Source organism: Triplophysa rosa, linkage group LG6 (assembly GCF_024868665.1).
Source record: "Triplophysa rosa linkage group LG6, Trosa_1v2, whole genome shotgun sequence".
Taxonomy (NCBI): domain Eukaryota; kingdom Metazoa; phylum Chordata; class Actinopteri; order Cypriniformes; family Nemacheilidae; genus Triplophysa; species Triplophysa rosa.
In genome coordinates, this window is record NC_079895.1 from 6655954 (window position 1) to 6672867 (window position 16914).

The 16914-nt window shown below is 37.6% G+C and overlaps 3 protein-coding genes across 3 annotated transcripts in view; 1 reads left to right on the top strand and 2 right to left on the bottom strand.

Annotated features, from left to right (window-relative positions):
• Positions 1–48: 48 nt before the first annotated feature.
• On the top strand, positions 49–7781 carry ccdc93 (coiled-coil domain containing 93). Its single transcript, XM_057336512.1, has 23 exons — positions 49–160; positions 456–569; positions 748–842; positions 970–1081; positions 1199–1297; positions 1421–1477; positions 1647–1747; positions 2477–2513; positions 2986–3084; positions 3199–3249; positions 3664–3750; positions 3873–3986; positions 4082–4144; positions 4223–4296; positions 4482–4563; positions 5036–5110; positions 5187–5255; positions 5333–5441; positions 5622–5704; positions 5829–5866; positions 5986–6070; positions 6258–6371; positions 7526–7781. The coding sequence occupies exons 1-23, from the start codon at positions 77–79 to the stop codon at positions 7580–7582; spliced, it is 1899 nt and encodes a 632-aa protein (XP_057192495.1). The 5' UTR covers positions 49–76; the 3' UTR covers positions 7583–7781.
• Positions 7782–7897: 116 nt separating this feature from the next.
• On the bottom strand, positions 7898–13890 carry ddx18 (DEAD (Asp-Glu-Ala-Asp) box polypeptide 18). Its single transcript, XM_057336511.1, has 14 exons — positions 13743–13890; positions 13272–13433; positions 12838–13038; positions 12628–12763; positions 12435–12535; positions 12125–12324; positions 11929–12043; positions 11620–11759; positions 11368–11529; positions 11122–11274; positions 10898–11011; positions 9421–9477; positions 9130–9307; positions 7898–8846 (listed from the first exon to the last, which is right to left on the bottom strand). The coding sequence occupies exons 1-14, from the start codon at positions 13849–13851 to the stop codon at positions 8701–8703; spliced, it is 1974 nt and encodes a 657-aa protein (XP_057192494.1). The 5' UTR covers positions 13852–13890; the 3' UTR covers positions 7898–8700.
• Positions 13891–14856: 966 nt separating this feature from the next.
• clasp1a (cytoplasmic linker associated protein 1a) overlaps positions 14857–16914 on the bottom strand; it is a 61218-nt gene continuing 59160 nt past the window's right edge. The window contains exon 44 of the mRNA XM_057335441.1: positions 14857–16824. Coding sequence (XP_057191424.1) covers positions 16738–16824 — 87 coding nt within the window. The 3' untranslated portion in view covers positions 14857–16737. The remainder of the gene's footprint in view (positions 16825–16914) is intronic.

The following is a 16914-nucleotide window of genomic DNA, read 5'->3' on the forward strand; positions in this document are numbered from 1 at the left end:
CACAAATAAATAAAAAGCAGATTATGTCCTTTGTCATCGTCATGTGATCGCCGTCACGTGACACGTCGTGATCATCATGGCGGCCACCTCTGTTTTCCAGAGAGTGAGGACGGGCTCGAAAATAGGAGCTCAGTATGATCAAGATGGAAATCTCATCAAGGTACGACTAAAACACAAACACGTAAACACATACGAATCGATGTACCTGTTAAATCAGTTTTTTTACGGTTATTGAATTCAGTGGGGAAGGCGAAGTTCAGTACATAATATCAGTTAAACATGAGGGTGTAAGTTCTGCGCTGTCATTAGAATGGCACGCACGTGTTGCAGTATACGATATGTTTTAAAATGTATACGTGTCTTTTTGCCTTTTAAAGTAAGTAAGAGTAATTAATTAACATTAACTTGCCCCGACTGTGTACTGACGTGTAGTGTCATTGCTACCATGGTGACAGGTGGAGACACGTGAGGATGAGGAGCAGAGCATCAAGCTTGCGGAGATTTTGGAGTTGTTGCTAGCGGCTGGTTATTTCAGAGCACGCATTAAAGGACTATCACCATTTGACAAGGTATCTCTGCACCAACTCATACAGACATTTATACCAACATAACATAAATGCCCTAAACACATCTTCACGATTAAAGGTGTGTAAAAAAACAGGACTTTTATTATAGTTTTGATATTTTTCATTTTGCAGTGTTATGATCCCCACTGTCCAGTCATGTGTATTTTCTTTCACTTTTTAGGTGGTCGGAGGAATGACCTGGTGCATAACGACGTGCAACTTTGATATAGACGTTGATCTGCTCTTCCAGGAAAATTCCACCATTGGACAGAAAATGTGAGCGGAAAGAATAAACCACATGACATCACATAATGGAGTCACAAACAAAGAGCTCTTTTTCCTCCTGATAGGTTGAACTGATTTCTGGGCAATGTTTTGTTCTGTTTTTGCGTCTCCATTGAAGTGCTTTGACGGAGAAGATTGTGTCGGTTCTGCCCAAAATGAAATGTCCTCACAGGCTGGAGCCTCATCAGATCCAAGGGTTGGATTTCATCCACATCTTCCCTGTTGTACAGGTACATATACCTGCATACCTGAAGCCTCTTAAGGGCTAAAGACCTAGTCATTTATAGCTTCATTAAAACATTTCACGTAATTTACAAAAAATGCATCTGTTTTTGTGGCATCCACAGTGGTTGGTAAAAAAGGCAATTGAAACCCGGGAAGAGATGGGGGATTATGTCAGATCATATTCCATCTCTCAGTTCCAGAAAACGCACGCGTTCCCTGAGGTGAGACAACTAAACTAAAACTAAAAACAGAACTTCAAAGGACTAGAAGTGTGGATGACTCTTCATGAATTTGCTCTGTAAAATATGTTTTTGTGAAAACTTTAATAAACGTGTTTATTTTAGGATGATGAGTTTGCAGTGAGGAAGGAAAAAGCCATCAGCACTTTGGTGAATGTGTGTGTGAGTATCGGATAAGCTTCATGCTTTTATTCTGTGTATGTAGAAACAAATGTATAGGATAATGCAATGTAAGTCGCTTTGGATAAAAGCGTCTGCCAAATGCATAAATGTAAATGTAATGTGCAATATATATATTTATGAACAGGAATGTGTATGTATTTGGGTGTAGGGGGTGTATGCTCCTCAGAGGCGATATAAACGTCAGGTGGACGCAGGTGAGCTATTGGATGAGGAGTCTCGGGTTCACTCCACCTTGCTAGAGTTTGGCAGGTACTGTTCTTTTTTTATGCATTTGCCCATATATGCATCTACACACTTATATACCTTTTCATCTGTTTCTCCCTTCATTGGCCGTGTATTTATTTTTGATCTCATGTTTTTATCGTATCCATATCCAACTCAAATCCATTTCATTTTTTGAAAATATCATCAGCAATAAAAAGTACAAGAAATCTGATTGGGCAAACCCAATCCAAGCCATACCCATACTTAATTAAAGTCAAATGAGATTTTAAATTGTACTTTTGTTTTTGTCATTCAGAATGTGTATTGGGGCAGTGTCCACATCCGTTCCTTGTTGCTCACCACAAATCTTTATTTTGAATTTTCATTCATTCATTTTGCAGGTTTCTGTAAGCATCTCTCTCCTGATGTTTCTCTCATGTTCTCATTCTTCATTTTCACTCTCTCTGTCTATATTTCACTGATCAGTCCGTGTCTTCTCATGTCACAATATATGCAGTGAGTATGAATGCGGTTCGTTTTCTGCCAATGAGAGTGACACTGAATGTTTTGCCTTTGCATCATCTTTAGTTTTGCATCTGCTGTTTTTCAGACATTGCATCCAAATGTTTTTCTTTGATGTGATTTTTTTCATCATGTTGTGTGTCACACCCGTACTTTGATGTCATTGGATTTGGATGTGTTTGTGAGCCTCATGCTGTCTGTAATGTCAGTGTAAAGAACACAATGAAACATTTAAAATGCTTGTTTTTACAGGCGCTATGGATTCAGCAAACAGGTTAAAGCAGGCACAGTGAGTATCCAAATCACTCTGACAGGGATGTTTTGGAGCATATGGGGGCTCTTAAGTGAAATCCTACTTTTATTAAGACACGGTGGTGCTGTAACTGTGCAAATACATCACTTAATTTTTCAGAAGCACTCATTGTACTGGTCTGCAGCTTTTAAATGAAACGTAAAACTGTCATCAGTTTAGTGCACATTGATCTATCTAAGCCAAACGTTTGTTTGGCAGTATTGCATTTTACAATAAAAAAACAAAACAATTTCTCATCATGATTTTTGTAATATTTAAATTTTGTGTCATAATTTCAATATTATTTCAACTGATACCCCAATATGCAGCCTTATATATTCACTGACCCTAGAAATAGTTCTGTTCTGCTCATATAGACACATTAGATCACTGCTGGCCGAAAATGACTTGGCACTGACCTTTGGTTATTTAGATCTGTAGGGTTCTCATGTGTTGATGTTTGTAACAGGCAACGGAGCAGAAGCAGGTGTCGGCTCAGGGCACACAGGCTGTGCCTCCTGGAATGACCCAAGTATCTGAAGAAGAGGACATGCAGGCAGCAGAGGAGGTCAGATATGAGCATCATATTAACTTCTCTATCACTCACTTGTCATTAATCCTCACCATCCTGAGTTTGAATATTCATTTGACCAATCAGAAGCTGTGTATGTCTCTCTTACAGCTCAGAATTAAAGCCTTGATGACTGGAATGGCTGCCATGGCAACAGAGGAGGTAAGCTTCTTAACATCTGTATAAATTGTATAAAACCCGTATTGTTTACTAAAATTTAAATGTCATCTTTTTCTCAGTTTTTGGTGCTTTTCTGGAGCTTGGCAGTATAAATCACCTTCCCCTTCTATGGAATTAGATGGAAAATAAATATGAATAAAAAACCCCACAATTTTTTATAAACAAAAAAATCAATTTTTGTTTTAAAGATTTCAGTTTTGGGTAAACTTTTCTTTTAAGAGTTGATTATATACAGTGCATTTATGTGCTTAGCATGAGCTTTTACCAAAGCAACATTTAAGAAAGTACATTAAAGTGTGTGTGTGTGTGTGTGTGTGTGTGTGTGTGTGTGTGTGTGTGTGTGTGTGTGTGTGTGTGTGTGTGTGTGTGTGTGTGTGTGTGTGTGTGTGTTTACAGGGGAAGCTGTCGGCTAGTACAGTTGGGCAGATTGTTGGCCTACAATCCGAAGAGATCAAGCAAATTGTCACAGAATATGCTGAAAAGGTGAGTTCAGCTTTAATAAAACTTCTATAATTATCAGATATTATATTAACTTCTATGAATCATTATAATTTTATAATTAAAATTGAGTCTCTGGGTTACTGTACATATGTGTGATCTGACAGGCCGAGCGTTCAGCCGAGGATCGACCCGAGAGATTTGGACCCGCACAGCAACACCGCCGTCAGCTGGCATCACTCAATAAACAAATCGCACAAAAAAACAAAGAACTGAAAGGGGTAACGCACATTTACACGCCTGTTCATAAATATGCCCCACATATTGGGCAGTTTTGACTATACTTATTGGCTAAAATCTTTTTTTTTTTTTGCAGCTGCAGGTCAAGCAGCAGGAGATCAGAGCAGCATGTGAGGATGCTAAACTCAAACTAGCAGAGGTAAGACAGACAGACAAAACACATACTGACAGATGACTGGTTGACCTTGACCGTTAACGTGTGTTTGTGTGTGTTTAGGCCACCACATGCACTGAAAAGCTGGAGAAAGAGCTAAGCTCTCTGGAGGATGTGGAATGCCAGGCGGATTCTGGGTATGTGAGCAAAACTCTTGAGTCGTAATAATCAAAAACTCATCTCTTAAGTACTATTCGTACATAAAATGTCTACCTTGAATGCACCATGCTTAAATGTAGTGTAAAATAGGAATAAATAGGTCATTTCTGATTTCAGACTTAAACTTAATTTTCGATTGTCTGCGATTTTTGGTATGTTTCAGGGTGCTGGAGAAACTTCGTACTCTAGTGGCCATGAATGAAAACCTGAAACACCAAGAGCAAACATTCCGTGCTCACTGTCGCGTATGTTACCATCCTCAATCTACCTCACAAGTTACCATGGAAACCTCACACATTAGGTCCAAGGTTATAGTTTACTAAAACCAAAACTGTTAAAATGTTCATTTCAATGAAATTAAAAATTGTCCTAAATATTATTAGATAAGTTTAATAATACATTTAAGAAGTTTAATAAGTTAAGTCTATAAATTAATTTAATAAACAATAAATGAAATTGAATTAAAGATATATTAAACTCAAATAACAACATAAAAAATATAATGTTAAAAGCACATAATAGAATTGTTCAAAATTAATCTAAAATGAACTAAACAGCTAATTTCACATTAAAAATGAAAACAAAGCTATAACTCTGTAATAACAAAATAAACAAACCAATAAATGTGTGGGTTTTCCGGCAATGCTAATGTGCTTGGGTTTCATGCAAAACATCTGTGTTTTTTTATTTATTTATTGTATGGCTGTGTGTGTATAGGAGGAAATGACCCGTCTGCAGCTGAGCATTGAGGAGCTGAAGATGGAGTCTGGAGATGAAGGCGACGACAAAAAGGTTTCAAGCACGTTTACAATCGCACCGTCTGTATCGATCTAGTTCTCTCATTCTAATCCTCTGTGTATGTCTGTAGGAGATGAATCTGTTGATTGATCAGCAGTCTGCAGACAGAGAAAAGCTGCAGAAGATTCGTCTGCTCATGGTGAGGCTACGAGGACTGACGCCGGTACTAGAGTTATTCGAGAAGTTTCTTTCACTCATTGTTATACTTCGCTGCAGGCTCGGAGGAACCGTGAGATCGCCATCCTGCAGAGAAAGATTGATGAGGTTCCTAGCAGAGCGGAGCTGACGCAGTATCAGAAGCGCTTCATTGAACTGTATAGCCAAGGTGTTTGTGTGCATCAATTTTTCAAGTGTCATTATAAAATTAGGTGCTGATTTAAGCCATTTTACAATGCACACCTGTTACCGCAACAATTTATTGAACTTTATTGAACTCTGTATGTCTCTACATTACATGGCTTTACTGTTTTATTAAGCACTTATTGTTCATTTGGTGTTTTTACAGTTTCTGCAACACATAAGGAGACAAAACAGTTCTTTACGCTGTACAACACACTAGATGACAAAAAAGTTTACCTGGAGAAAGAGGTGTCCGCTTTTATTTAGCTGCTGTATTAATAATTAGAAGTTAATTTCATGTATATGTTTATGAATTAAGTCATATCAAAATCTGTAATGAACATCATTAATCAGGCACTGTATTTCCTTTCAGGTCAATCTACTGAACTCCATACACGATCATTTTCACCAGTAAGTATCAACTAAACTAAAGCACTTGTGCAAAGATTTCCCGATACTACACTAATAATTAAATATTAAAAATGCACAGGCAAAATGTATGTATTGTGTGTGTGTGTTTGTGTGTTTAGGGCCATGGCTTCTTCAGGAGGTAAAGAGCAGTTTCTTAGACAGATGGAGCAAATTGTGGAAGGAATCAAACAGAGCCGTATGAAGGTACAATACGCACTACCACGTCAGACATACAAATACACACACCGATAAAGAAGCAGGCAATTTATGCTGATAAAATAAAAGTTAATTTTTGCATGGGTTAGGTCCACTCCAGCTATGTTTTTACCCAATCAGAAACATGAATTACATTAGTGCGGGTGTCTAACGTGTGTATATGTGCTTATTGAAGATGGAAAAGAAACGGCAGGAGAATAAGATGCGCAGAGATCAGCTGAATGATGATTATCTGGAACTGCTGGACAAGCAGAGACTCTACTTTAAAACCGTCAAAGACTTTAAAGAGGTAAATACACACACCACACGCTCCAATAGAGAAATGTAGGTTTTTAGTGATAAAAACTGTGGTTAATTCCTGGTGAAATCCAATGACAGATTCACCATCAATATAGTGTCATTACATTACATAGAATATAGAATACATAAAGAAATAAGCAGCTAGTGTTTTTTTTACTTATAATTGGTTTCTTACAGCCTATAGTTTGTTAATGTGGAACAATTGTGGAAAGAGTGGGGTCAGGAAACTTTTCTTCTGGCAATGCCATAAAACCCCAAAACAAATGTATTCTTCCTCTAGAACTAGATAAACTAGACAAGTTCAAATGTAACGGGAATGGTATTTCATATCATGCCTTTTTTATACTGTACAGCCAACAGTACACTAATTATAAATGAAAGATATTATATATCTTTCATTTACAGCGCGTTCCTTTTTATACTTAGAATCCGAGAAAGTGTTGATGTCGATCCAAAATGTACTGAAAATACTAGGTCTGAGCTTTGTTTAAAGTTTTGTCAGCTCTTCCGCTAGTCATTTAGCTCGAGCCACTGGCGCATACCTGACAAATGCTCATCGATTATACCGGGTGTAAATATTGAAAAAAAAATCATTATCGTTGACTTAGAATTGAAAGATGTGATTTAATTTTGGTCTGGCGCAAAATATTTTTTCCTCATATTTAAAGGGATAGTTCACCCAGAAATGAAAATTCTGTCATCATTTACTCACCCTCTTGTCATTTCGAACCTGTATGACTTTCTTCCTTCCGCAGAACACAATAGAAGATATTTTGAAGAATGTTGATAAACAAACAGCGGTGGCACCCATTGACTTCTATTGTATGGACACAAAACCAATGCAAGCGAATGGGTGCCATCGCTGTTCGGTCAACAACATTTTTCAGAATATCTTCTATTGTGTTCTGCTGAAGGAAGAAAGTCATACAGGTTTGAAATGACAAGAGGGTGAGTAAATGATGACATTTTCATTAATGGGTGAATGATCACTTAACTGGCAGTCACTGAAGAGCAGCGGCTCGTGAGGGTTTATTGTAAATACGCGATTGCACATCTTAACTAAAAATACAGGGATGGGATTAAACTCAATACAGGTAATTGTTGTACTGTGAAATTAATAACAAGCATTGTCTGTTGTTACAGGAGTGCCGCAAGAACGAGATGCTCTTATCTAAACTGAGAGCAAAGGGAGCTTCATAACAGCTGGAAACAACCAATAACAATACACAAAGTGGCACTTCAAACAAATCACATTCCTTCATATTTGTTTCATTGTTTTAATGCAGACTGATGCTGAGATAAGAGCTGTTCTCATATTGATAAAGCACACATACATTGGGTGTGTAAGCCTGGGCAGGTTCATGTCAGAAGTGAAACATGTTAGTACTGTTAAACCTTTCATCCGTGCCTTTTTATACCGTTTAACACACATTTACCTTGTTTAATTTAGTAATCGCTGTCTTGTTTGTAGCATTATCATAACAATCTGCTACCATAAAAACACATTAAAGGGGCAATAAGCAGTTTGTTGATTTTGACAAAAAAATTAAACCTGAGAAAGTCACACAATACGTACGCTAATGGCTGAAATATGCTGGGGTTGAACTGGTTCCCAGACCTTTATAATAGTACATTCTCACCATGGAAAAGCTTTTGTTGTGATGGTGGCTAAATACTGTAGTACAATTTCGTGGGTACGAGAATATTCACATTAATTTCATCATTTGTTGACAAAATCCATCAACGGTGTTTATGTAGTTTTGTGCACAGTATCACAAACTGCAAGCATTAATATTTTAATAACACCTTTAATGTTAAATTTCGTTGAAACGCTGATGGAAATGGGAATGTCTGTTCATTTTTGCCATTATACATGCTTTAAGATAAACAATGCTGTTATTACTATGTATTAATAAAGAAGTGCAAATAGTGTCTTCTTTATTAATAACATCATGCAAACCACCATTTAAACTTGAAGCAATTTATATAAATAGACGTACTAAAGACAATTTTTTGTTAACACACTCACGATTGCAAGTTCAAGCACAAGTATGATACAGTTTAATAATTAGACTTCACAGGAGATGTTGCCATGTTTTAATTTTAGCTGAACCAGTAACAATGCTTAACATGATAAAGTCAATAAGGAAATATTATATAACAATATTATGGCCTCTGAAAACAGATTGCTGTGCACACATGGAATGCAGACCATCTGAGGCTTGTTACACAACCAAGCACAACTTTGAACAATATTACAGTTGTGTAGTCCCGAGTAAATCCACATAGATCTAAAGAGGTGTATTTCAGGAAACATCTCAGCGTGAGAACTGCCTGCCGTCTCCTCTCCCCTTGTTGATATGTTTGAAGATCTTGGCCTTGTGGACGTTCTTAGATTTCTGGTAGCCGAAGCCTCCTCCACCTCCTCTTTTCATCATCTTCGCTCCTCTACTGCTGTGGACGTCTGAGAGAGTACGGTCAAGGAACACACACAAATAATTTGGAAGAACATAACACTGGAGGCTTTATACTGCCACACACAACCATAATTACATTACATCAGAATATAATTGTAATATGAAATATTTTTACTGCATTCATGCTGAAAAACTTAACTTTACATGGCAATGGGTTTGATAAAATTAAAAAGCAAAAACATCCCAACTTTAAACCCAGTATTCTCTTAAAATAACTATACTATAATAATGGAACGATAAAAATGATTTGGTATAATGCTGAAAGGATACTGAGGTCTACATAGGGCGGCACTATAAACCCAAAGGACAAGGCCACCTTGGGGAGGTCGAGGGTTTCTACATTATAGATCTGTTTGAGGGAATGTGAGTCATAGGCTCTGACGTAGGCTTTGTATCCCTCCTGAGCTGATTTGTGGAGGAAATAGTTCTTCTCAATCAGCTTCTCCAGCTGAAAAAAGCAACAACAAAAAAAGACCAGTCAACATGAAAGCACGATTCTAATTCCAGATGAATCTGCATAAGTTCAATTCAGTTGTTAAGACTGAGAATTCAAAATCTCACCTGAGACTGAATATCAGAGATTTTATTCCAGGAGAACTCAAACTCACTCAGAGGAACCTTTGTGAAAGAAAGAGCAAATAAAACATTATATAAAGATGCCATCAACTCAAGTCAATGAGGCAAGACTACTTGAGGATAACGTACAGTTTTAAAATTATACCCACAAATTATTTTCGTTGGCTACTAACTAAACATTTCTTTAGGACAGCATACAATGTAATGACTCTAGTGTCCTAAGTGCACATATTTAGGTATGTATTAAAGACCAGGGCCCATATTCATGAAAAATCTTATCGCAAAGAGTTGCTCCTAGTCACAAAATTCTAAGAAAATTCTTAGAAATGTGGGCGTTTCCCCTTAGAATTACAGAAAAGATCCTAGTAAAGAAGAAAGTAATTCATAAAGCATCTTAACCCTTAAAAGAGCTCTTAAGGTCCAACATTTTAGGAGTAGCGAGGAGGACTTTTAAGAGACTTAAGAGTTTCTTTAGCAGCAGAGAAAATGGACGAAACACGAAAAGTGAGAAGAAATGTGTTGCAATGCATGACAATTTCCATATTACTTTTAAGGTTTATCAGATTTTGTGTGTGTGTGTGTTCAACTTTTGATTATCTTGGTTTTGGTTTTCTTCTATAGCTGCTTTGATGCAATGCAAATTGTAAAAGCGCTATAAAATAAAATGACATTAAATTGAATGACAGTGAGTTAATAAGACACAACACATTAGATGTTTGTGACCGATCCTATTAGAGACACGCTAACATCTCCAAAACAGCGCAGAAATGCCATAGCATCGAAAAATCACTATATTAGCATATTTAGCAACTGGAGAAATGCAGCTATGCAGCAGAGACGAATTGGTTCTGTCACAACCTTCTATAGTGATCACACAAACAATTACAGCACTTACAGAAACTTATTGTGTCACTGTTCATTTTCTATCAAACACGTTGACATTAACAGCATGGTATAAAAATTTTAAATAAAAAATAAAGTAAGACTATATATATATATATATATATATATATACATACATATATACAGCAGTCAACATTTGAAGTGGATCAAAAAAAGTTAATCAAAGTTGTCCTAGACAAGAATGGGTGAACTTTGATGAACCTTTTTGATCCACTTCAAATGCTGACTACTGTATATATAGTGCGTGTGTGTGTTTGCGTGAGTACGGTAAAACAGGAAAAAAGACATGTGCAATTTCAAACTAATGACCCCTATACTTAAAAGCGCTCTTTTTTTCCTTCTTGGGTCAACCAACCAATCACAATCTATCTTTAAAAGACTGTGTCATACATAGCAACGGGGTCAGCCCCGCCTCCTAACTAAGATAAAAGTTTTTGTCTTTTCCTTGCTCAGAGTTTCTCTCAGATTGGTCCTGAATCGTTTTTAAGCTAAATTAAGAGCTTTCTTAGAGGATTCTTAGACGCTTTAAGAATACGGGCCCAGTGTAATGCTGTCCTACTTTTGCTTGCTTGAGGAATCTCAAAAAGCCCAGCTCTTCTGGTCTCAGGATGAGGAGGGCGTGTCCTCTGCCGTTAATTCCACGAGCTGTTCTCCCCACACGATGGATGTACTCCTAAAATGCCAACAGAAACTCATCAAAATCTAAATACACATATCCAAACGTACAAAAGAAATGAAGCGGTGATCTTGGACTGCATTTATCAACAAACATGACTGCTGTACCTTGGGATCATCAGGTGGGTCAAACTGAACGATCCAATCCACCTCTGGGATATCCAGACCTCTGGCAGCGACATCAGTACAGAGAAGAATGCCAGAGTCTGCGTTACAGAACTGGAAAAACGTGGTTGTTCTCTTGGTCTGTTTCTGCTTGCCCTGGGAAATGAATCAAAGATAAAATAGACATTCCTCACACCGAATAAACATTTTTCGTTGTCTACCTCCACGCAGTGATTAAGGTTTACTTACGTGAATGCCCATGACGGGCAGGTCGATGTAATTCAGCAGCTCATAATGATACTTTACAGACATGCAGGATGAGAAGAACACCATGATCTTCTTCTTTCGGTTCTTCTTCAGAAATGTGAAGAGTAGCAAAAAGCGTTTCTCTGAAGGACATACGACATAACCCTAAAAACACAAAAATCGAAATAAAACCTCAAATTAAAAAACCATTGCTGACTGGTCCTGAGAGAGGCATCACTCGTGTGAATGGTTCACCTGTTCTAGTCCTTCCACTGTGGCTGTGTCTTTGTTGTCATCCACCCCCACATACAACGGCTCCTTTTTAAGGGAGATTCGTGCAAGGTCTTCCACCTTACGTGTCTGTGTTGCTGAAAACAACATCGTCAGCCTTTTTTCTGGAGAAGAAAATAGAATTTGTCACGATTCCATCACATGTTATTGCTATGCCACACAGCTTCAAATACATTTCTGTGTTATTGTCCATATGTATACCGAGTATTTTCATATATAGGTAGAGCAATAATAATAATAGCGGTATTGTTTGAGGCTGTAAGGTCATCTTACTCGGCAGCAGTTTGATGATCTGTTTGAGCTCCTCCTCAAAGCCCACCTCCAGAATCCTATCTGCCTCATCGATGATCAGACACTGAAGATTCTTAAACATGAAGCCAGGTGTGTTCTGGGAAAATGCAGAGCAACAGAGTTCAAATATAAGTCAAATACATCAAGACACTTGTGGCAAAAGCGCGAGTGACTTTACCTGCAGGTGATCGAGAAGTCTGCCAGGTGTAGCAACCAGAATATTGACTCCGTTAGCGAGCTTCTGGGCTTCGGCCGAGCGATTGCTGCCTCCCATGATGAGGCCGTAAGTGTGGACGTGATGAGCCATCAACTCCTTCATCACACCATAAGTCTGCATGGCCAACTCACGTGTAGGAGACAGAATAATTACTCCAGTTCCTGAGAAACAGATATAACCACATCTCAGTGTCCATATAGTGTGGCAACATTAAATCCACGTTGCAGCTTGAAGTCTAGAGTATGTAAATGTTCTCAGTGTGCACACTCACCATTCCTGGGCATGAATTTGAGTTTGTAGATGAGCTCAATAGCAGGAATCAGGAAAGCCAGAGTTTTACCACTTCCTGTTTTAGCAGCCGCCAAAACGTCTCTTTCGGACGAGTACACAAATGTCAAACATCAGTACAACAAACGACACATCAAATATTAATAGCACATTTAATGCAAGCATAGCAGACTCACCGTCCTTCCAGCAGAGGGCGTATGGTCTTGTGCTGGATCTCTGTCATGGTTTCAAAGCCCATTTCTTCCACTCCCTTCAGTGTATTCTCGCTTACGACCTCCGCCAAAGATGCAAATGATTTGTCCTCAAATGCACCTGAGCAACATATACATTTTAAGAAACAATCTTCATATGCGCACAACGTAATTCCCAGATTTTGCCATGTATACCTGTCAATCCTAAAGGAAGCTCTGGTCCGTCTTCATCCTCCTCTTCGGAATCCTCATTTTTTTCATTTCCATTTTCTGGCAACTTCTCAGGCTCTTCACCTTCCTCTTCATCTGGTATTACCACAGTCTGTTCATTTTCTCCGACTTCTGATGCTTCTGTGGTATCTTCACCTGCCTTCTGCTTTTTGACCTTTTTTAAACCTAATGAGGAAGACCCAACAAAGAACACTTTTAAAACTGACTGACTACAAAAACTTTCATTTTATTCAAATTAGTTTTAGTCAATTTAGGAACCAGGACCACCAGGACCATGATGCGGGTAAATTAACAAAACTCTTCGTTTTGCCAGTTCCAACAACCTTGTCATTTCTCAATTTACGTTGTTTAATAAAAACTCTCAATTGTTACAGTTAAGATTTATAATAAACACTTACTGGATGCTGAATCTGTTGTACCATCCAGTTTTCTTTTCTTTTTCTTCTTGATGTTGTGTGAGGGTTCATTCTCCTCTGCGGAGAAACTCTGCTGCTGGTTTTCAGTGGTTGTCTGTGTAGATTCACTGATCACATCAGATTCCTCCAGATCAACATTTACCTCTGTCAGATCATAAACATGCTAGTTTATTACACAAGTAATAGTACATTGGTTTTAACACAAGCCTGATAACTACAGCCAACGTTACAGAACATTAATATCCAATATAACCTTTTTGACTTTTTTAAACACACCGACAACATTATAAGTACAACGTTGTACTGAATGAATACAACTCATGACAAATAAGCGAAATAAAATGACATGCACAAAAACACCATAAGCAATGCGATGGCACGCGAACGCTAGCACGACTCTGAAAACATCTGAATTGTGTCTCAAAAACATTTATACAAAAACGTAAAAAGTACCTTCATCGTTGTCTTCTTGTTGTTGTTTTTGTAGCAGTTTGCGTTGTTTATTTTTCTTTGCTCTCTTGTCGAGTTTCTTGCGGATAATTCTCATCTGCATGTCCGCCATGGCTGTAGACAAACACGTGTATGCGTGCGTACGCGGGGTCCTGCGCTCAGGTGCCTGCCCTATACTATGCCTGACTGAAAACAACTCGAGACCATTTGAAACAGATACAAAACTTAAGTTTCAGTCCATTTTAGTTTATAAATAATAAAATTGGATTTTAAGAAACTAATGCTGTCAACAATAATTAAATATTGTTAGATGTTTCACCTTTTAAAATGTAGCTGTTCATGTAAATGTGAATGTATTTTATTTATGCATATTTATCAAGACAGGGACTGAAACTGTCTAACGTTAGTAGGCAATATATTCTCTCGTTAAACTAATGTTTTTCGCATTTTTGTGCTTTGTGTATGATCATAGAAGCATAAGGAACAGATGAATGCATGCATACTGTTAATGAATTGCACATTATGCATCCTTCCTAGTCAAATTAAACACACAAATCCGATTAATACTGTCTCTCTAACACTCATCAGACAAAATGTTATTAAAAATGTAATCAACATAGTAATCAGTGCATATATTGTGTTGGTATTTAGTGAAATTTGTTGCAAATATAGATGCTTCCACGGTCTCTCCCGCTTAAGTCCTTTTGTATGAGATGAGCTGTTGATTTGTTTGTTGATTTGTTATAAGTTATAAAACAAAGGACAAATGCAAACCTAAATGGCACCTTGTAATCGAATCAAACACGTTGAATGGCAAACAAATCAACATCATAACATTGATCATAAACTGACCTTAAGGGCAATGGCAGTGCTTCAGTGTTCAACTGTGGTTATTATAGTTTTACTACAAATACCATGGTTAAACTATTGTTAATGTACTATAACCATGGTTCATTTTTGCATAGGTTTTCTTAAAAATGTAATGTACTGGTGCATGAATCGTGATTCATAACAGTTTCGGTACAAATTAAACACGCACGCACGCACGCACGCACGCACGCACACACACTAAACAGTCAACACAAGAATAATATCAATAATAATACATAAATAGTTCTGATTGTTTTATTTCTAGGGCAAACCTAAGTTGTAATTCTATCACAAGCCTTGAAAAAAACTGTACATTGGGAAAGTAAAGGAAATAAAGTAAACATAAATACAAGAGTGTAGCAGTGTCCAATAACAAAACCAAATCTAACATGCTTGGTGAACAGTTAGATGGAATACCATCAGAAGTCAACATATCAGGAAACTCAGGGAGCTGCGTTTAGGTTTAATACTTATACTGTTGATCCTTACAGTTGACTTTGTTCTTTAAATTAACATCTTTTTTTCTTCACAACAAACCAAAATTATGTCTGTGGTCTAAATTAGTTAAAAACTATTCGAATGAATACCAATAAAAGCCACATGCCCCAGTATATAATACTCAATGATAGTAGGCTGCTTCCAATGTCTGTCCTGAATTTCTAAAGTGGTCTGGTTCCCAGTCTGAGGACAAACAGACATTTTGGTCAACTCTGAGAGCAATTAAAATTTTGCACTTGCCTACTTCCCAACATGGGCAAAATATTAATAATAACAATAATAATACTGTATTTACAGACTGACCCGACAGCAGAGGTTAAGGTTTTCACAAACAGCCAAACCTATAGGTCGGTCGCGGCAGCACAGGATGGTTACGTCTTCGGAACATGCAAGCTAATTGTTAACGTGCAAAAGAGTGCAACACATTTTTTCTTTCTGTGGGGAGAGAGAAGCAATGATGGAAAGGTGTGTACACAACACTAAACTCCCAGCATTTAAGATCAGGTGGAAAATTTGGCAGATGAGCGACGAAAACAGAGTTCACACCTTTGAGATAACGTAACATTAGAGGGTTTACAATTAGTGTCACAGACATGTGCAGTGCCATGCTTTATCATTGTAGTGTGTGAATGCCTGTGGACGTTTTAACAGTCTGAGTTTTGAAAACAGAATCAAATGAAAATAAGGCATTATAGCTTTGAAATTTCCATCACAATCTTTCCGCCTCTCAAGCAACTGCGTGTAGTTTTTTTTTAAGGATACTTCATGGTCATATTTTCAAACTCCGTTCCACAGAAATGAAACGGGAACTTTCGAACTTGTTTGTTGCGGCTCGCACGTCTTGCACGTTTTCTTTATAATTTGCTCTCGAAACCCTTCACTTCTTCAAATGATAAAAACCAAACAACTTTACATTCAGATGTTTGTCCTAGTGTTCTGCAGTGAGGCCTTAGCAAATTTTTAAACACATGATCCATAATAAAATCAACAAAAGCTTCATCATTTGCATGAAAAACAAAAAACATTTCCTACATTTTCAGCATTGTGGCGTATGGTATTGCGTCCCATGTCAGCTGCATACTTACTAATACAAGAACTAAAAATGGATATAAGAATGTTCGTTTTTTGGTTGTCATTGTAGCCTACAAATTGCTTAAATTTTTCTCTTCTCTTTACATTTATCACTCGGCCAGCCAAATGATCAACTAGCATTAACTAAGATTCAAGTGACGTGTAAGCTAACCCAAATGTGCCCATTTAAAATGTTTCCAAACAACTTAAACCTGCAAACACGAATAAGTTATTACTATTATTACTAAATCGAATCTTCTCTTCAGAAGTTGAAGAAAGCCTTTTTGCTCCATTTAAGCAAGCAATGCCAATCATGGAAGATCTCTTCTCTATCAAAAAGCCGACGTTCTTTTTCCACTATCCAAACTTCTTTACATTCACTCACAGATGAAAAGATGCATGACTAACACAGAGGTCTGCTGATTGTGATGAGCACACGTTTCTCCTGGAGAAATCCAGCAAGATTGTGATGAAGCAATAAAAAAAGAAATCGATAGCTGGAGGAGGCACGACTATGTTTCCAAACGCCCATGTAGGGCACTGATCAGAGAACATCCGACTAGCTGTGAGACGACACATCCGAGGAACTGCTGCTGTTGCTGTTCGTAGTCTGGGCTCTCTTAATGTACAGATTCAGCAACTTCATCTGTGAGAATAAAAGGAAGAATGTAAATTTCAAAACAGCAATGCAAATGCTAATGCAGCGAGGGTGGGTCACCAATAAATACAGGACAGG

Excerpts from the sequence above, each read along its gene's own strand:
- ccdc93 (XM_057336512.1), top strand. The coding sequence starts at position 77 with ATGGCGGCCACCTCTGTTTTCCAGAGAGTGAGGACGGGCTCGAAAATA. Across the intron at positions 843-969 it reads TCCACCATTGGACAGAAAAT|TGCTTTGACGGAGAAGATTG; the intron begins GTGAGCGGAAAG and ends TCTCCATTGAAG. Across the intron at positions 5,705-5,828 it reads AAGTTTACCTGGAGAAAGAG|GTCAATCTACTGAACTCCAT; the intron begins GTGTCCGCTTTT and ends ATTTCCTTTCAG.
- ddx18 (XM_057336511.1), bottom strand. The coding sequence starts at position 13,851 with ATGGCGGACATGCAGATGAGAATTATCCGCAAGAAACTCGACAAGAGA. Across the intron at positions 12,325-12,434 it reads CAAATTCATGCCCAGGAATG|GAACTGGAGTAATTATTCTG; the intron begins GTGAGTGTGCAC and ends TCTGTTTCTCAG. Across the intron at positions 11,530-11,619 it reads CAGTGGAAGGACTAGAACAG|GGTTATGTCGTATGTCCTTC; the intron begins GTGAACCATTCA and ends TTGTGTTTTTAG.